General features: G+C 39.4%; 1 protein-coding gene and 1 long non-coding RNA gene across 7 annotated transcripts in view; both read left to right on the top strand.

Annotated features, from left to right (window-relative positions):
• Nucleotides 1–21,202, top strand: part of LOC143304063 (uncharacterized) — a 427,845-nt gene that overhangs the window by 11,943 nt on the left and 394,700 nt on the right. For 3 of the 5 annotated variants that reach the window (XR_013060760.1, XR_013060763.1, XR_013060762.1), the window contains one exon: nt 79–233. This is a non-coding gene — a long non-coding RNA (uncharacterized LOC143304063). Of the gene's footprint in view, nt 1–78; nt 914–21,202 lie in introns of those variants that run through there. The other 2 variants (XR_013060764.1, XR_013060761.1) reach the window with 2 other exon arrangements.
• On the top strand, nt 13,154–19,189 carry LOC143304061 (uncharacterized). 2 transcript variants are annotated; one of them, XM_076626394.1, is made up of 4 exons: nt 13,154–14,148; nt 14,613–14,821; nt 14,896–14,967; nt 15,045–19,189. In XM_076626394.1, exons 2-4 carry the CDS (start codon nt 14,711–14,713, stop codon nt 15,456–15,458), a joined length of 597 nt encoding a protein of 198 aa, XP_076482509.1. In that variant the 5' UTR covers nt 13,154–14,148; nt 14,613–14,710; the 3' UTR covers nt 15,459–19,189. The 2 variants fall into 2 exon arrangements, with proteins under 2 accessions (XP_076482509.1, XP_076482508.1); XM_076626393.1 differs by having other exon boundaries at nt 13,154–14,821.

The raw sequence follows: 21,202 nt of genomic DNA, 5'->3' as shown, positions 1-21,202 counted from the left end.
TTGTGTATGATATGAATTGGTTTCTTTATTAGTGATTAAAATCTACTTGTTAGATTAACACTGTCTGTAATTCTTCAGATTCTACTCTTTCGTTGCTGCATCACTTACCTGGATCGTTCCCGCAACATCATCCGATTCTTTGATATGCCTTGGATACTTACTACGGCTGCCTTCTACTACGGCTGCCTTCTACTACGGCTGCCTTCAATCGTCTTATATCTGTGGTCATAAAGGTGGTGTTTAATTTATTTAATTTAATATATACATATAATGCATTGTATGTGCGACCACTATTGTGCATTACAAATTAACATCACAATACTACGTAGATTAATACATAACCAAATATCCCTTTACTCCGGTTACATTTATTACTAACTCTCAATTAATCTATCTTGATTATTTTCTAACCGCTTTCTATACTTTATCAACTATTTTATTTCTTCTTGTTAGTCTGCGAAATTCATGCATGTACGCTTCCTTGTATGGTGATTAATTGTTCACGAGGTAAGTTGCACTTTCACCGTTTTAGTTATTCGTTGAACTAGCTCGTTTCACATTCAAACAGTAATTGGAGCACTTGTAATAAACTTCTTTTCTTTTCAGATTTCCGCCATCTGTGTTGTTCGATGAACAGTGCAATGCTTCCACAGTATTGTTATAACATTTAGTACTGTTGTATTTTGCATTAAGGCAATTGAAGTTAATTGGTTCATTTATTTTTCAGCTGGCTGTTGTACATGGTGTTTCGCAAACAGAGATCCATAACCTATTTTGCACGTGAACCTTCTCGTATGATGATTACTTGTTCACAAGGTAACTTTCACTTTCACTCTTTTAATTTTATTGAATCAACACGTTGTATATTCAAACAATAATTGGAGTACACATGATAATTTTCCTTTTTTTTTTCTTTTTTAGGTTTTCGCTATCTGTATTATTCGACGAACAGTGTCACACTTCCTTTTGATTTATCCACAATATAGTTATAACACTTAGTAACCTCGTATTTTGCACTGAGACAATTGAGACTAATTTATTCATTTATTTTAGGTAGCTGTCATACATTATGTTCCACGAACAACGATCCATAACCTATACTTGCACGTACACTTTCTTGTATTTTGATCACTTGTTCACAAGGTAACTTTCACTTTCACTAGTTAATTGTTCATTGAGTTAACACGTTTTATATTTAAGCAATAATTGAAACACATATAATAATTTTCCCTTTTTCCTTTTAGGTGTTCGATATCTGTATTATTCGACAAACAGCACTACAACATACACTACTGCACTACGTTGCCCACTGAAATCACTTTATTCATTGTTTATTTCGATTATGCGCTAGTTTTAGCTTGTTTAAGTGCACTGTTCGCGGAATCCCTTTTACTTCAATCTTGACGTTTTGGTTCTGCAGGATTTCTAGCACTTTATATGGTCCAGTATATTGATCGGAGAATTTTCCTTTACTGGGTTCTTTTAGTAAATATATCGAATCTCCTACTTTAAAATCCTGGGGGTTGATTCGTCGGTCGTAATATTCTTTTGATCTTAGTTTGGATTTTATTAAATTTTCTCTTGCCATTCGTTGTACGGTGTTAATTTTATCGAACAGGTCTTCGAGATATTCTGCGTATGTTGGTTCCATGTTCTCTTCGATTATTACTTCACCAGTAGGTTCTCTGGCTAAATGTCCAAAAACTAATTCGTGCGGGGAGAATTTCGTTCCTTCGTGTACAGAGGTATTATAAGAAAACATAGCTAATTCTACCCATTCGTCCCAATTTCTGGAATTTTCAATGTATAATTTGAGATATTCAATCAGTACGTGGTGAGATCTTTCGATTGAACCGTTACTTTGTGGATGATATGCCGTCGTGGTGTATTGTTTGATGCGGAATCTCTTTGCTACTTTCTTCATTTGTGAGGATGTAAAGTTCGTTCCTTGATCAGTGAGAATAGCTCTCGGTGATCCGAAACGACAAATAAATCGCTTTACAAAAGCGTCCGCTATCTCGGCTGACGAGATTCCTCCTAGTGGAATCCCAATTGAGTATTTTGTTAATAAATCTTGGATGGTTAATATATATTCATTTCCCTTTTGAGTTTTTGGTAATGGTCCTACAATATCCATACTAATTTTATCGAATGCTTTACCTGGTGTGTCTGTAAGTACCATTGGTTGTTTTGCTTTTATTCTTGTGAGTTTCTTTAATTGACATTCCTTACATGTTCTTACGTAATCTTGAATTTCCTTTTTCATATTTTCCCAATAGTAGTGTTGTCGTATTCTTTGATAAGTTTTGGTAATTCCTTTGTGTCCTGCTACGCTTGATTCATGTTTTTCTCGTATTATGTTGTTCCGCGCTTCCACAGGTGGAGTAATTACTTCTCCAGTGCAAATGGTGATGGACAAGGTTTTTTCCATAAATATTTCCTTTAATTTTCTGATTGTATATCGCCAGGGTATTTCCTCCAAGTTTCCTTTGCTAATGCTAAACGAAGTTAACTGTTTTTCATTTACTACGTCTAATAGAGATCTTAGCGAGTTTAATAAATTGTCTGGTGTTATTGGAATATTTCTATTTTCCTTTATCGGTAGGGATACAATGTATTTTCCGGAATCGTAATTCAATCTTGCTTTTTCTAACATTAAATCTTCATAACGAGGCAATTTTCCCGTTTCCTTCATTTCTAAGGCTCCTTTATCTATCGGTTTGCCGTGTATATCTATAAATACTACTTTATGGTCACTTACTCTTGCAATTGAGTCTCGGGTTTCCGAAATTTTTAGTTCCGCAATTATCGTAGGTCTCGTGTCCTTTTCTTGTTGTTGAATTAGTTCTGGAACTACAGTGGAGGTTTCTTTTTCGCTTGTCGTGTCCGTGTCTTCCTTTTCTCGATTGGTTATTTCTCTGTCTGTACTTACATTGATTTCTGTTAGTGCTTGGTCTAAATATTTTATGGAGGTTTCTTCTATTGTAAAATGTTTTCGGGTAAAACCCTTTCCTTGGTTTTTGGAATCACTGGGTTGAGGCAAGACGCGTGGTTTGGCTTCGAATACGGGAGAGTCTTCCGTTGACGTGTCTATTTCGAATCTTTTTGGGACAGGATAGCGAATCGGTGAGACTTCCTCTCTCTTTCTGATTGGTAAACAAACTTCTGGAGGGTTCCTAGATAATGCGTCTGCGTTTGCGTTCGCTCTGCCTTCTTTGTATACAATATCAAATTCAAAGTCCGATAATTTTAATTTCCATTTCCAAATTCTAGAAGTAGGATCTTTGATAGAATGCATCCACACTAAAGGTTTATGATCGGTTACGATAGTAAACTTTCTTCCGTAAAGATACGGTCGGAAGTGCATTGCGCTGTAAACAATTGCCAGACACTCCTTTTCTATGGTAGTGTCACGTCGATTCGGGGTAATTTCACGTTCCGCACGCAAGGTGAGAAATTCGTACTTAAATTTTGATTGTTATTAGAAAATTTATTGAACACTGACAGAGTAACGATACAGAATGGTCAAACAGCACAGAAAAGAATGTTCTTACAACGACTCGAGAGGTACTTTTTTATATCAAGGACCCGGCTCCTGTGGAGGGGCTATCGCTGGATGCCGGTCACATAGGGTTTCTATTACTGCTTAGCCATCATTTTGCTGACCAAGGTATGTGAGGCATAACCATCCTTTCGTTGCGTTCTCACGACCACCGTGACATTCCCCCCTCCTTAGCTTCGCTTTGCTCCGCTAAAGCGTAAGGCTCTGGTGGGGCTTCTAAGTTGAATGATCCCCTCATCTTCGTCTTCGGTGATATTTTGGAAGGTGACCGTCCTTGGTACTGTTGATGTTTGATCGATCCTGTTTACGCGAGCGGTAGGGCAGAGTATTTTGATACGTACATTTTTAGGAAATGATCGGCGTAGACATTCGAAAAGTTTACATTTGTACATTACATATATTGTTCCTAGTCCTAGGGCTATGATTCCTAATATTTGTAGTGTGGATATGCCATATTTCTTCAATGAATTTATGCGTCGCTCAAATTGCAGGGTACTGATTTGTGTTTGTAATGTGTCGAGGTTAGCTTTATATTGGTTAAAATTGTGAGTTACTTTTGGAGCTGTTTCTAATATTTTCTCTAATATTGGAACATCTGTTTCTTCGAAGCTGTATATGCTATTCTTAAATTTGGTTTCGTAAGAGATATTTTTATGTGATCCTCCTATTTTCATAATATTATGATCGTATGTGATTATGCACCCGGTTTTACTGCTAATTAAGCTTGGTTGTCTAATTTCTAGGATTTTATGTGTCTTACATAACACGTCGATTTGTACATTTTTCGCAGGAATAATAATATAATGGTTTTCCGTCTGCAAAGGTACGAACGTCAATTCTTCCAGCTTGAAGACAGCAGTCGGGCAAGTTTTGACCGTCTGTCGATTAGTAATTAATTCTGATCTGCATTCAGGTGAATTGATTCTATTGTGACTCGGTTGAGTTCTTTTACAAATGTGGATGATTGCCGTTCGTTTACAATATTTGTTTAAGTAGTGACTATCGACAAAGGTGTATTGTTCTGAGTCGGTTAGTATCAAATCAGTTTCTATTACAGGCGCAATGAATACAGAGTTTTGTTTGGAAGGTATCGGGTAAATTTTAGTTATTTTCCATTCATTGTTTTCCAAAAGCGGCACAGTTATTGTATATATAAGTTTGTTATCTCTTATCCATACCTTTAGTTTGCTTAGATCTAGAATTAGTTGAAAGTTTTGAACTGAAGGTTCGATATGGTTAGTCATAAAGTTTTGTCTCGTTATTTGGTCAAGTGTTTTTAAGAATTGTTCGGGTTCTATAACTTGTGGGTTTATGATTCCTTGTTTCCCTAACATAACAGTGTTAAAAATTTCGTCGATGTTTATATGGAGTTCTGATATGGTAGATTCGGTTTGAATTAATAGGGAGACTAATATTTCGTTTTTTTCATTGTGGTTTTCAATCTTGTGTATATCGTTGGCTAAGTTTTCAAGTTGATTTGTTTTGGTATTGTCTAGCACGCGTTTGATGAGTGCGGTTTGGTTACTAAGAATTGTTTTTATTTTATTGTTGGAATCAAATAATGTATCGATGTTCTTGTTAATGAGTTCTAAATCGTTTTCGTCGAGAGTTCCGAATAAAGTTTTGGATACTGAGCCTATGACATTGAGCAATCCGCGTTTGCTTTTATAACGCAATAATAATTTGAGTTGCCGAGTCAGGTTTTGAAGATTTCTGTACTTAAATTTTAGGCTGCTTATTTCTGGTATGTAAGCGCAAGGTGGTTTACATTGACGGTCTATTAAATCTATTACGCGTTGTAATCTATTAACTTGGTCAATTGGATCGTTAAGGCCTACTATAAGGGTGATATCTATTTGTTCGTTGTACAGATAGCAATTGTCAATGTGTTCCAGGAATATGTTGGCGTAATTCAATGGTTTTACTTCTAGATCGCTTCTAATGTACTCGAGTGTTATGATGATCCATATTATGGTCTTCTTCCTGAAAGATAGGGTTTTAGCCTGTTACCGTGGATTCTTTGCGTGTGACCGTTGGAATATTCGATAAGATAGGTGGGTGGATTGGATGAGAGGATTTCTGCAGGTCCTAGCCATTCGTGGTCTAGCTTGTTAGTTTTGTGATCGTTATGTACCCATACTTTATCTTTTACTCGGAATATCGTCTGTGTTTTAATAATTTTTCGCATTTGATCCCTCTGGTATCGCTTTTTGTTAGATTCGGTAACTCGTCTTGCTTTAGCTATATAGGCGTTGTGTCGATTTTTCCAGAGGTTAAACAATTGTTCTCTGGTTAGGCTAGGAGTGGTTGATATTGAGGATGGCATGTTAGCTTGTCGTCCAAATGTTAGTTCGAATGGGGTATGTCCGGTCGTCTCGTGTACTGAAGTATTATATCCCATGCATATTAATTTTAAGTTTTCATCCCAGTCGTTCTGTCGGTCGGTCGTACAAGTTCGAATAAGGTCCTTTACTACGGCATGCGTTCGTTCAAGGGATCCGTTAGATTGTGGATGGAAAGAAGTGGTTTTTATGTGTCGGATTTTGAAAGCCCTTTCAAATGTGTCCATCAATTTACATACGAAATTTCGTCCCATGTCCGTCAGAATACTTTTTGGTGCGGAAAATATGTACACATAGTGATCCAAAAGTTCGTTAATGATTGAGTTGGCTGTTTGGTCTTTTAAGGGTATGAGGATGAGATATTTGGTTAATTGATCTTGGATAGACAGGATAAACTGATTGCCCCGTTTGGTTTTGGTGAGAGGTCCGAATATGTCCATTGCGATTTTGTCATTAGGATTAAGCGGTGTGTCAGTTATCATAGGTTGTTCCTTGGCCCTGATACGATTTAGCTTTTCTCGTTGGCAGGTTTCGCAGTTTTGTATGAATTCTGTAACGCCTTGTTCTAGGTTTGTCCAGTGATGGTGCTCTTGTATTCGTTTCACGGTGCGGTGTATACCTAAGTGTCCTACTAATTCGTTATGATTTTCGCGTAGTATCGTTTGTTTTTGTTCGTTATCGTAGTCTACTGGCGGATCTTGTCCAAATATTAATTTAATTTGAGGGAATCTAGTTGTTAGAAACCTTAGCATGAGTTGAATATTTACCTTTTCTAACGTGCTGAAGCTATTGTCGTTTATTCCTATTTGTAAGCGTCCGGTTCGGTGTTTAATAAAGTGTTTGGTTAATTGACGCAACCAATGCTGTTCGTTAAAGTCTCCCAGTTCGGTCTTTGTAATTTGTTTAAAGTGTGGTCTGTTAGGTTTTTGGGTTATCGGAGCTGGGGTGATATTGATTTTCCAGTCTATATACTCGTCATAATAGTCCGGGTTTTCTACATTGGGTTGGATTTCTTCATTAGTGATAGGATACAATCGGGATAGAGCATCTGCAGCTGTATTTTTTCCTTTTTTGTATTCGATTTCATAATCGTACTCCTCGAGTCTCAAACGCCATCGCATGAGTCTCGATGAGGGGTCTTTAACATTCTTTAACCATTTCAAGGCTTGATGATCGCTTTGAATTTTAAATTTTCTACCAAGTAGGTATTGTCTTAGTCTTTTGATTGACCATACTATTGCTAATAACTCTTTCTCGGTTGTGGAATAATTCTTTTCAGGAGGGTTCAAAGTTCGGGATATATAACAGCATGGATGTCCGTCTTGGGAGAGTATTGCTCCTAACCCTTCGTTACTTGCGTTTGTTGTTAATGTGAATGTTTTGTCAAAGTCTGGATATTGTAGTACAGGGGCTTCGCAGAGTTTTTGTTTTAGTGTGTCAAATGCAAGTTGTTGTCTATCGGTCCAGTAGAATGGAGTGTCCTTTTTTGTGAGATCTGTCAATGGTTTTGCGATTTTAGAAAAATTACGTATAAATTTTCTATAGTATCCAACGAGTTCTAAGAATGACTTTATGTGGGTCGCGGTCTTTGGTGTTTTAAAGTCTTTCACGGCTTGAATCTTTTTGGGATTAGGTTTTACTCCTTCCTTTGTTACTACGTGTCCTAAGTATTCTAATTCCGGTTTCAAAAATTCGCATTTGTCCGGTTGTATTTTTAATCCTAAATTTTGTAGTCTGTCTAGTATAATGGCTAGATTTCGGTTATGTTCTTGGATGGTGCTCCCGAATATTATAATGTCATCCAGGTATACGAAACAGTTATTTCCTATTAACCCCCGTAGCGCGGTATCCATCATACGTTGAAACGTCGCCGGTGCGTTTTTAAGGCCGAAGGGCATGCGATTATAGTGGAAGTGACCTTGTGGGGTTGAGAATGCAGTATATTTTTTGGAATTTTGCTCCATAGGTATCTGGTGAAATCCTGACGAGAGGTCTAGGGCCGAGAAAAATTTAGCTTTGCCTAAGTGCTCGAGTATTTCGTCCGAATTTGGTAAAGGATACGCGTCTTGGTCTGTTTGCTCGTTTAATTTTCTAAAATCTATAACGATTCTCCATTTTTGTTTGCCTGATGCATCTAATTTTTTTGGAAGTACCCAAATTGGTGCGTTATATGGACTGTCCGATGGTTCTATGATTTGTTTGTTTAACATGTCGTTGATTTGAGTCTCGATTTCCTTTTTATGACATTCGGGCGGTCTATAAGATTTGATGTTTATAGGTTTGTCTGTCTTGAGTGTGATTGTATGTTCTGTCAAGTTGGTACATGGTAATGAGTCTGTTTCCATATTAAAAACGTCTAAGTAATTGATGAGGATTTTCTCAAGGGGTTCTCGAAGTTCTGGATCAATATGTTTGGTACGTATTATTTGTGCGAATTTATTAATTTGGCTTAGTTTATCGGGTTTCTCTATTTCGTTTGTAATGTGACAGATTTGCTTACCAGTGTTGATGAAACATACTGTTGTGGGCTTTCCTTCGATGTATTGGGCTGAGGTATCGATGAGGAATCTGGCTCTTCCTCCGTCTCTTCGTTGCAGTACGATTGATAGTAATCTTCCGGTGGTGGTGCAGTTAACTCGAGGTAAGCTTCCTCTGGGTTCTCCGTTGTTTGGTTTACTCGAGGTGGAATCTTTCCTTGGCTGGCGAATGGAAAATTTCGAGAGTAGCATTTTTCGGCTGTGTGTCCAATTCGTAAACACTTTGGACACTTCGGTTTCATGCGGTCGTCTAATGGTCGGCTAGGTAGCTGAGCAAAAGTTTGTGGCTGTGAATCGGTAGTAGTTCGCTTGGATACTAATGTAATGTTGTGAGATTGATTCTTTGGGCGGTTGGCAACACGATTTGCTTCTCGTAACCATTGTTCTCTATCAGCTGCTAGTTGTTGGGCAAGGTTCAGGTTCTTTGGATCGCTAGATACCACCATCTGTCCTATCTCGTATCGTAAGTTGAGCAAATATGTTTTAAGTGCTTCGCGTTCTTCAATATCTATAGCTACGCGTCGTTCTGTTGGTGTGCGGTTTTCGTTTTGGACTGCATAATTTAATTCGTTTAGCTGTTGTCGGAATCTGGAGTTAAAAGATTGTACACTTTCTGTTGCCCCTTGTTTTAAATTCTTTAATTTGTCCCTACAGTTGCTAATAGTTGTTGGTGTTAATACGTGTTGTCTTAAGCATGAATATAAGTCTTCGAACGAGTTGATTTTTAGATATCGTATGTTTCGTTTCGCGTTGTCGGTAATCTTTTCGATCAGTATGAGATCTAATAATAGCTCTCTGTCACTTGCCTTGCACCTAGCTCTTGCTTTGCGGACCGATAAGATGAAATCTTCAACGCCTACGTCATCTCGACCTCGTAGTGTCTCGACAGTTCGTATGGCCTTATCTGCCTCGAGCCCTCGATCTTCGTTGTAGTTGTTTATTGGTTTAATCGCGGCGCGGCTAGATGCGGCTCGTGGTCTTTGTGACGTGTTCGGTCCGTCAGTTTCGTCATCCGTTACGTTATCAGCAGCGGTTTCTAAATGGGCGTTTATTTGCGACTGGTCAGTCTCGGTGTCGTATTTTATTTCCATGGTTTTTGCAAGATCGCGTATTTCTTTAGAGCGATTTCTATCGCTAGTTTCCGCAAATTCTTTTATGTTTTTAATGTTTTGATCGGTGCTGTTTCTAAAGCTTCTAAACTCGTGAGTTAGGCTTTCAAATTGTTCAATCAGGGTAGCGATTAGTTCGTTTTGTTTAGCGGTACTCTTGTCAGTTTCTATTACTGCTTAGCCATCATTTTGCTGACCAAGGTATGTGAGGCATAACCATCCTTTCGTTGCGTTCTCACGACCACCGTGACAGTAGAGTAGTTTTGTTCGGCGGAATTTAATAGTCTTGAGGCATACGCAATCGGCAAATCCTTTCCGATTGGCCCTTGACTCAGTACACCGCTTATTGCATATCCTGATGCGTCTGTGGTAAGGTTAAAAGGTTTAGAAAAGTCTGGATATTGTAGAATGGGTTTCGTCATTAACGCTGTTTTTAAATTATTGAATGCATCTTCTTGATTTTCCGTCCATTTGAAGGGAGTATCTTTCTTTAATAGTTGTGTCAATGGTTTCGCGACCTTGGAGAAATCGGGTATAAATCTTCTGTAATATCCTGCTAGTCCCAGAAATTGTTTGATATTTTTCGCCTTCTTTGGTCGTGGAAATTTTGATACGGCTTCGACCTTTTTTGGATCGGGTTTCACGCCATCCTCACTAATTATATGTCCCAAATAATTCACCTCATGCCGTAAAAATTCACACTTATCGGGTTGTAATCGTAATTTGGCTGTCCTCGGTCTTTCCATTAATTTATTAAATTTAATTTCGTGTTCCTGGAGAGATCTGGAATAAATCACTATGTCATCCAGATAGACGAATAGTTCTATTCCTTGCAGACCCGATAATACCGAGTTCATTAAACGTTGAAATGTTGCTGGGGCATTTTTTAATCCAAAGGGCATTCTTTTGAATTGAAAATGTCCGTATGGTGTCGAAAATGCCGTTTTGTGGGCGTCCTCTTGCGACATACGGATCTGGTGAAAGCCTGATGCTAAGTCAAACGTGGAAAAATATTTTGCACTTCCTAATTGATCCAATATTTCTGTGATGTTGGGTAATGGGAAGGCATCGCCAATCGTTTTATCGTTCAATTTTCTATAATCGATAACTAATCTCCAGCGTTTATTTCCTTGCGAATCGGGTTTTTTGGGCACAATCCATAACGGGGAGTTATATGGAGATATTGATGGTTCCACTACGTCCGTATCTAGCAATTCTTGAATCTGTCGATTTATCTCTTCTCGATGTATTGGCGGATATCGATACTGTTTGGTATTAATTGGTATATTATCTGTGGTAATTATTCTATGTTCCAGAACTTCAGTTGCCTCCAATGTATCTCTTGGAATATGAAATCTATCTTGATTGTTACGAATCAATTTTTTTACATTTTCCTTTTCTTCTTCGTTCAAGTGTTCGAGTCGTAGTAACTCATTTATTTTTTCGTATCTACTTTCCTTCGATTTTAAAACTGTATTACACGCTGTCCTAGGAAGCGGGGAGGGATTTTCAAATTCCTTAATTACCATCGTCGGTGTTGTAAATTCGTAATCTCTTGAAGTAGTATTTATTACTCTTATATAGCCTTTTCCTTTATGATTCCTCACAACTGCATTTCCGAAATAGATTCCCTTGCTCGGCTCGATTCTTGGAATAAATCCCTCTTTTATCTCTGGATTAGCGATATTAATTGAACACGTTATTGAACTTCGCTTCGGTATAATTATTTTCTCCTTAGTGTCGAAGGGAATATAAATATTTCCCCATTTGATATGTTTTTCTTCATAATCTAAACGAGCTTTGCAACCTGCAAAAAATTCGGATCCTAAGATTCCGTCTTGATCGATTAGTAATGAATCATCGACTACGTGAAAAATAACCGGATGGCCCGCGACCTGTATTACCGTCTGCCCTAGGGAGACCAGGCTCGTTGCCGTAATTCCTCGCACTTCAATTGATTCTTTCTCGTCGATGATGGCTGAATCGGGTAAAGCAGGTTTCTTGATAATATTGATTTCCGATCCAGAGTCTAACAATAAACTCGTCTTGGTTTTTAGATTTGGGGAAACTATTCGTGCAGTTGGGGTCGTTGGAGAATCGTTAAATTTTACTGAAATAATTCGGAGAGGTCGCCTTCCGAATCTGAATTCAACTCTTGATGATTTTCCTTCGCCGGTTGCTTGTGCTTCGCTCTTTCCCTTTTGTCTTGAGATTCTGGATTCTCTGTCTGTGGCCTTGTTTGGTTGTGGGATGACTCCCCCACAGTATTTAGTGGCTGTTCGTTCGATCTTATAGTCGGCATTGCGTTCGCTCCGTCTCTCGTTATGGGTGGTGGAATTGATCTCGCGTGGGTGGCTGCCCTCGTCCTGATTGCCGCTTGTACTCTCGGGCGATTCGGCGTATCGTTCCCTCGTGGCTCGCCCCATTCTCCCGAAGGACGTGTTTGGTTTCCCGACGGTCTCGAAGCGTAGGGTACGATTAATCCGGCGTCTACTCGGGCTTTAAATTTGTAACAGTCCTTCACTAAATGTCCGGGTTTTTTACAATAGTTACACATGATATTTTGTCTATTAGTATTCGGAAAATTCTGCGATGGAGGTACTGATCTTCGATCTTGGCGGTTGTTTCTGATATTGTTATTAGTGTTCGAGGGACGTGCGTTATTGCGTCTGTAATAGTTCGAGGGTGTCGGTCGATGGGGTCGCGTTCTGTCGGTTATTTGTCTCAATTCGTGTGTTGCTTTAACGGCTTGACGATACGCATCTTCTAAAGTATGGTACCCTGCTATTTTTACTCGTACATATACCTCGTTCGGAAGTCCTTTAACGAAAGCTTCTCTCGTTTCCCAATCTATAGTATCTTGTACGTCGGGGGATATGATGCCGTAGTCGCCTCTTTCTCCGTCCATTATTGCTAATCTAAGATTTCTAACGCGATCCATATAATCTAATATATCTTCCCCGGGTCGTTGAAATATCGTTCCTAATTCTCCCTTATATTCATTAAGAGATTTCTTTGGGCCGAATAGATCCTTTAATTTGTTTCCGAAATCATTTAAACTCATTAATTCCGTGTCTTCGATGGCGAGGAACGCGTGTCCACGAAGCTTATTTACTAACAATTTTACCAATTGAGGTTCTTGATATCTGGGAATCATATTTCGCGCGCGCTCACAAGCTCTTAAAAAATGGAATACCGATGGTCGATATCCGTCAAACACTGGCACCGATTCGATCGCGTCTTTTAGCTTAATTGCCTGGGTATGTCCACCTGTCTGGACCGTTTCCTGTTGCGCTGTCGGCGGCGATTTGGGTGTTTGAGGTTCCTGTTTCGTTTTAAGTTCGAATAATCCGCTTTGTAATTCGGCGAGTTTTGCACTCATATCGCGAAAGTTCGCATCCCATGCTTTAAGCTTTTCCGACAATGTCAAAACCATTTCTTCGTCAAACGATTCCACTACAGTCGCCATTGTTTTTTAAATATATATTTTATTAACAAGTGTGACAACTTTAATCTACTATGGAGCGTGTCAAATCGTTTAAACCAACTTTAATCCTCCGTGAAGCGGATCCCACCGCTGCCACCAAAAATTTACTACTCCAAATGTTACGTATTAATTTGTTTGTTTAAATCGATCAAATCTTAAGTTTAAATTTTACTGAAAAATTTTTTTTTTTATAGTTTGAGTTTGTATGTAATCTGAAGGGAAATAAGTTGAAATGATATTATTGTGTATTTAATTCCGATTTAGGTAATTAATTAATACGATAGTTGCTGCCACCAGAAATAGTCTAAAGACTATTTCAAAATATTTTGTTTTTATTATTTTCTTTTGCGTTTAAAGGGTAGCGTTAACTGACGCTTAATGCAACTGGTAAACGAATTTCACTTTTCGGCTAACTTGCTATGCGCAGGGGTACTCGCGCGGGAGAGGATTAAAGCTGGGTACAATGAATATTTTTCCTCGTTGAACGGATTTTTATTTTGACGTAGAATTGCTTAGGTTATTATATATATATATATTTTATTAGCTGGATATTTATATTTTAGCGTTGCTGGATTAGATAGGAATATGAGATTGTTCGTTGTTTTATATAAATTTATTTTTACGTTCGACTTCTTCTTCTCTTTTAATTCCGCCGTAGTAGTTTGTCGTTAGGACCGAAACTCAATTCATTTACCACGATGAAGTCTGTCGCCACGATCTTCTTGCCTTTTGAGTTTAATTAACGAGGATGATTCTAACGATCCTCTCTGCGTGGAACTCGTGTGATTTCGCAAGCCTTGCCCAAAGACGGGTAATATTTTACCAACAATGGGAGGAGGAATGCGAAGATCAGAGGATGTTTCAGTAGCTGAAAACACCGTTCGCACAAGCCGACACAACGGACAACACCTTTGTTTAAAATTTAAGCAATGTTTCTATCTTTAAAACCGTTCGCGAAAATGAATGAAATCGATGATAGGAGGTTTTTAATTCAATTCTCGAGGACAACGAGATTACCAGAGAAGAAGAAAGTTTTTAAAATTAATTCTCTTACCTTGAGGAAAAGGTGCTATCGGGTGCCATTACTCCAGGTGTTTCGGTGATCGACGAGGTTTGTTGGGTTTATTATTTAATCTCGAATATAGGGTTTTTACCAGCCTTTACTTTATTAAGCTATTTCGATACAAATTGAGTAACTCGCTAACTGAATTAATACCGTAATGAGGACTTAAAATTTTCTTTTATTTAATCGCGACTCCTTTTTCTTTACCGAAAAACTAAAGACCCCGAAACGCAAAAATACTTATACAAATTCTAAACGCAGTAATGGGCGCAAAGAATGATGAGCCGTAATAACAAACGATCGCAAGATTTATGAACAAACTAATGAACGCTGCGCTATGTTGCTATGCTTATTTATAATGCCATCCCCCACGGGGTGGTGGTCCGCTGGGGGTACGCTTCCGTGGGAATCGGGATGTTGCAGTTTTGGGCTTCTCGGAATCGTACGTGACAAAATGTAAGTTCCATATTTCAACTTAGTTTTCTATCAGTCCTGTGTTTCTGCTGAGCTAGCGTCTAGGAGATTTGAAGCATTCCACGCTGATCTAATCCTTTCCGCGAGAAACTTCCACGTGCTGTACCGCGGGAATTACCGGTGTTTTCTTCGGCGCATGGAAGGGCTGGTGGCTGCAGCATCATTATTATTTCAAAGTTTGCTCGGGCAACACGCGCAACTCCGCTGCTCTCCCATAACAAAGGCCTTCTCCTTCGAATTGTTTTGCGTAAGTTTGGATGTTTGCATATTATGATTGTTTTGTAATTTTGATTGTTTTTCCTTTTTTTGCTATTTCCCTAGGCTTCGGTGATCGACGTTCGAACCATGTTTGCTGAGTCGTTTCCATCAGAGGTTCCTTTCCAGACTTCCTTGGTACGTATTTAGTCTTGTTTTAGTTCGCTTGATTCGTCCTGTCTCGTTTTATTTAAAATATACCGTGTTGTTCTCAGCCCAAGCGAAAGAGGGATTCCGAAGAACCCATGGGCGACTCGGGAGGACCCATCAAACGCACGCGACCCTGTGATAGACCACGAGTATCGGAGTGGTTGGAGGAACTGTTTAACATTGGTGCCGAGACTGTGTCGAAATTGGGCTTTGACGATTTGGTTACTTTCGACGAGAATTTCTTTGATGCGGAGACCGTCATATTGGAGAGGGAACCCCCTCTGGTTGAAATCGTTGATACTGATCGTTGCGTGAAAGTTCGTTTTGCGAATGAAATTCCCGAAGAGGTTTTGGAGGCGCATCTTCGTCACCATGCTTCTGGGAGAAAGGGAATTTCCCCTGTTGTGCGCTATTGGTGTATGCGTGAGTTCAGCGAACTTTATCCCGGAGCTCCTTGTTTCGATTTTGATTTAGTGTAGCTGCTTCAATTTCGTTGGTTCGCTGTTTGATGTTCCTTATTGTTATTAATTTTTGATATATTTTGTTTTGTGTTCAATATATATATATATTTTAAATCTGATAGTGTTAGGTTATTTACGTTTGTTATTATTTATTATATATATTATTTTTTTATTTTTATATTGCCCCCCTTTTATATATATATATATATATATATTTTTTTTATACATTTGTAGTTGCGCACAAAATTTATTAAAGAAAAGTGTTAACAATGTGTTTTCATGATTTGTTTCTGGCGCCTGACTTCCATTAATCCCTAATATTCCTGTCGCCATGACGCGTATAAATCCAACATGGCTGCTCATAAATGTCATCAGTAAAGTTTTAGTGGCGGGTCTTTAGTTTTGTTTGATATCGAAGTAAATTTTCGTCTGTCGCTCGTTTTTCCTTATTCTACCGCAATCAGAACATTTATTTATTAACATTATTTTAAAGTGACAGTAGTATATCTCGTGTGAATATACGTATATATATATATGTTTATGTTGTGTGTTACTTCAGTATAGCTAATGTTTTGTAATTCTTTGATCGCGTTATTTATTGTTTCGAGTAGTTTATTTTATAGAGCATTCGATAATACAAAACATATGCACTCACACGTACATATATATATATGTATATACGTATTTATATGCCTATTTCTCTTGCCCGTATAGTGTTCATACGAAATGAAATGTTAATTATTTGTTTTATATTAATTTCTTTTAATAAGATAGAACACGCACACGTATATATGTATATATTTCTGGCAAAGTGATTTTCATTCAGATTCTTTAGTGATATAGTGTTGTGTATTTGAGGTTATGTGTCAATCATTTGATTTCATATATACATATATATCTTGTATTGTGACAACATAGTATTGAAGGTTTTGTTTCTAGATTATTGTGCGTTTAATGTGTGTTTACATAATTGTGTTTGATGATAGAATTTCTGTATGCAATTCCTCGAATCGTTGCGGTGTTAATTATTTTGAGCGTTTGGGCTATCGACAGGTTGTCGCTTAGTCCCAAGTGTTGCGTTGTGTGTTCTATTTCTTTTGTAGATTATTAATAGTAGTTTTAGTTTAGAAAAATAGATTATTTATATGTTTATATAGAGACATGCATGTTTCATAATCAAATTCTTATTTTATAATGTTTTACCGGCATGTAGGCTAGTTTTAAATATGTATCTTAGATTGTAGAATGCACATAGATTAGTAGTAGTTTAGAATATAGATTTTTATATGTTTGTATAGAGACATGCATGTTTCGTAGCGTAGTTCTTATTTTATAACTCTTTACCGGAACGTAGGCTAGTTTTAAGTATGTATCTTAGATTGTTGATTTGAATCAATAATGTAGAAAGAGCATACATTAATATAATTTATATATGTATATATACAGACATGCATGTTTCGTAATGTAGTTCTTATTTTATAATTCTTTACCGGAATGTAGGCTAGTTTCAAGTATGTATCTGTTTAATAGAATGCGCACACATATATATATGTTTCTGACAATGTAACTTTTATTTCTTTAATAATACAATATTGTATGTTTTATGTATTCGTTTGATTATTAAGTCTTAACTTCGTATATACTTATATTTCATAAATTGATAATATTGTATTTGTTGCATAGTATTATAAGCATTAACTCTAGTATTTACTAGTTCATTACATGTCTAGCATATATGTTTATATTTATATGTAACTCTCCAAGTTGATTGATTAAAATATATTTATATATACATGTATATCTGGTGTTTCAATTATTTCCCCTTTTGTAGTTATTCTTATTTCCCGGTTTATTTGTTTGGTTCGTAACTCGTTCAATCCGTTGGCTGGTTTCATTTATTATTTCTTTTTATACTGATTGGATTTATTAGTTGCCCTCGCCTTGTTAATCCTTCCTTTAGTTTCGTAGCGCCGTGTGTTCGTTTGTGCATTCAAATCTTTATTCGCGCGTTTTGCATGGGATAGTTTTCTTGTTCTCGTTACGGCGCGTGCGGAGCGCCGGACGTGACAATATGTACGCGTATATACAAGACTATCACAAAGCTTAACAAATAATTAAGTCTAATGAATAATAAATTTGATGAACAATGAAGTTAATAAATAATAAATTATACGAATAATTAAGTTTAACAGATAATAAGTCTAATGAATAATAAGCTTAACGAATAGTAAGATTAATGAATAATATGATTTACGAATAATGTATTTAATGTACACTATTAACAATGTGTTTGTTGGGTTCAAACGAATCCACGGCCAACGAGATAACTCTTTACTAAGCGTAAAAATAATCTTAGGCACAAAATACGATTGACGAAAATGCTCGAGGTGTCACTCTCCAAGGCAATCGCACGAATGCCGGCCTCGTCTGAAATTTTATACGCACTCGTTAGAAGCATCGAGAAAGTTCCGAACGCCGTTGCTAGGCAGTTTCTGCTTGGAGTTTGATTATTGATACAATGTATGTCCCATTGTATCGGCACCTCCGACGTAACCTCACACGTGGCTAGGCCCGCTCTCGAGGCCGCATGCCGCCACAATCTCACTTCTCGGAAAACCCATACAACTACTCCAGACCTCCGTTAGGCAAAACGCTTATCTCGTGAGCGTGGCTACGTTCGGCGACCAATTGTCACCTCGAACCCAATCTCGCTATCACAAATTTTAAACAATTACAGCTATAATAAAATCTAGACTAAAGTACTAGAGGATATTCCCAAAATTTCCAAGGAAAGGCTTCGGCTTTCCTTTCATCTCCGACATATATATTATTTCTGGCATATATATTTCGGGTTCACATTATGATTAGGGTTAGGTGCGTGTAACGAATCTTCATTTGTATTAGCCATTGTTGTTATGTAACAGAGAAGATATTTACTAGTACAAATATGATTATTACAGAATTTGACAAGTAGCCGTAGTAATTAGATACTCGAGATGCTAATGACAATAATCCTACGTTCAATAACGAATCCGCGGTCAGCGGAATAACAAAATGCGCTTCCTTCCAAAGTCCAAGTTGTACTCAACTTGCTTGTCTACGGTACAAGTATGACTAAACTAACTGTTGCGTCGCATGGAGCAGCGGAACCCCAGCCAACGCTACCTGGCGGCCAGCGGCCCACCTACCTGCTTCCAGACCCCCAATAAACTCAATGACCGGCCATAAAACGTCACCTTCTAGCTAAATTGTTTCCAGATGTGTGTCGAGCAATCTAGTTGTCTAGAAGCATTTCGGTTTATGTCCGGATTAGCAAAATCCTTGAGTTTGTTATGCTATTAAAAAAGGCTCGGAAAAGGCAGGTAGTCACCGAACGAGAAAACCCAACACATAAACATAGGATAGAAACGACTGGTTTTCCCCAGCAATAAAATCACCCCGGACACTGGTGAGAAATTCCTCATGTCCTGCTTCTTTAGCGGGGTCACGACCAATCGGCATCAAGCTTTCCTTCGGGGAAAACTAAGAGGGAGTCAGTCAGCAGTCGGTCAGTGAGTCAGTCAGGCAGCCAGTCAGTCAGTCAGCAACCTCGGGAAGTCTCAGTTCGCAGCAACGATTCGCGCTTACGCTCTCGCCCTCTCATCCCCTGATCTTACGTTCTAACCGAGTCCAACCGTATCCCGGTTGCTGTTAATTCACCACTCAGTGTATACACAGTGTCTTAATAAAACACAACTGAAAACCCGTTACAGCAGTGTGCACTTCAATTAACCACCTCTATTAGCCTAAACGCAATAGGGGATCGATCATCTCGCGGCGTCGATTGAACAATCGTAACAGGAATTTACGACTCCTGTTGATGCGCTTCTACACGATCGTGTCTCCCCGCGAGTGAAAGAACATTTTGGTCCTTCGAGCCGGATACGTGTCAGTGAAAGAGTGCACCCCCAGTTACCACGCAACATGAAGGTAAGCTCGCTCAAATTGTCGAAATCCCTCATGGCTCCCCCTCAGGAAGAGCGCGTCCGGCAATTGCTGCGGAAACGCGAAGGATTCAGACAAGAATTAGAAGCGTTTCGCACATTGCTCAACAATCACGAGGAAGGGACACCCGTGCATGCTATTCAGCGTAATTTGCAAGACTTAGAGGGAGAGTTTGCATCGTTCAAAAAGGGCCAATGCGAATTAGACGACAGAGACGAGGGTCAAACACTGAAGGACCGGGTTGACCTACAACAGAAGTTCTACACCATCGCCGGACAGGCGTCCGCCATCCTTGAGGAGGCAAACAAGCAAGCAGAACCAACCACCACAAATCTTGCAACAAAGCCATCGGACATGTCATTGCCGGAACCCGTCGATTTGCCTAGAATTCAGCTACCCACTTTTTCTGGAGCCTACGAAGATTAGCCGGGGTTCGCGGATCAATTTCGCTCCACGGTCCACGATAACCCCCGCATAGACGACTGCAAGCGACTGATGTATCTCCGTTCTTGTCTAAAGCATGGGGCAGCTCTAGCGATCACGTCATTAAGCAATGCGGCGGCTAACTACGCAGTCGCCTGGGAAATATTAGAACGACGGTATAACAGACCAGCCAAAATTGTCGAGAGACACTTGCAGGAGATATTTGACGCAGCCTCCTCATCACGGATAGCACATCGCGATTTGCAGTCCTACACGACCAAGTTGGAAGCTCATTACAAAGCCTTGGCCGCCATCGGACAACCAACCGCAGATGCCCTGCTTTTGCACCTATGTACCGCCAACCTTGATCGGGAAACCGATTCAATATGGAAGGAAAAGATAAGGTCCACACCATTCCCCACGTTCCCGGACTTCTTGCAATTCTTGAACGATCGCTGTCAGGTCATAGAACCTGCAAGAACGACACGCCCACCACGAGGGCAGGCATTTGTCACGTCACGATCACCGCCACTCTGTCCAATCTGCCATGGACCACACAAAATTTGGCGCTGCAACACCTTTAGGACGAAGACGATCGACGAACGGATTCTAGCCGCCGAGGAAATCTCAGCGTGTACGAATTGCCTGCTACCAGGACACAAATTGCAACACTGCACCTCTGGCTCTTGCCGCATATGTGATCAACGCCATCACACGCTCCTACATCGATCAGACGCGCCAATGAGCAATCAGACGCCTCCTACCACGCCCCCACGCACAAGGAAAGCTCCGTCATACCATCCAAATAACCCATCAACCGGCCCCGATCTGCGCCTGCAAAAAACGCGATTCGGGTGGGTCATCGGGAGGAACCCACCTTCCCCAGGACCTGCCAGGGTCTTCCATGCCTCCACAACGGAACTAGAGACGGACCTCACCCGCTTTTGGGAACTCGACGAGGGACCTCAGATAAAACACTTATCGGAGGCGGATCGACGATGTGAGGAGCATTTTCAAAATCACGTCCAACGCACCAGCGATGGGCGATACATCGTCGCACTCCCCTTTAACGACAAAATCTCGTCACTCGGATCATCCAAGGCAATGGCGATGAAACGACTCGCCTCTCTCCAGCAGCAATTCAGACGAAATCAACAGTTCGAAACAGCGTATCGGGCGGTCATTCAGGAGTATCTGGACTTGGGCCACATGACCAAGGTTGCATCACGCCACGAACCGGAGAACGACTATTACTTGCCACACCACGGCGTCGTTAAGGACTCGAGCACATCCACAAAACTTCGCGTTGTGTTTGACGGATCCGCACCCAGTACCACCGGCGTCTCGTTGAACGA

This window comes from Bombus vancouverensis, chromosome 18 (assembly GCF_051014615.1).
Source record: "Bombus vancouverensis nearcticus chromosome 18, iyBomVanc1_principal, whole genome shotgun sequence".
Taxonomy (NCBI): Eukaryota; Metazoa; Arthropoda; class Insecta; order Hymenoptera; family Apidae; genus Bombus; species Bombus vancouverensis.
Note: the sequence above shows the minus strand (reverse complement) of the source record. Positions and strands in the feature narration are given on the sequence as shown.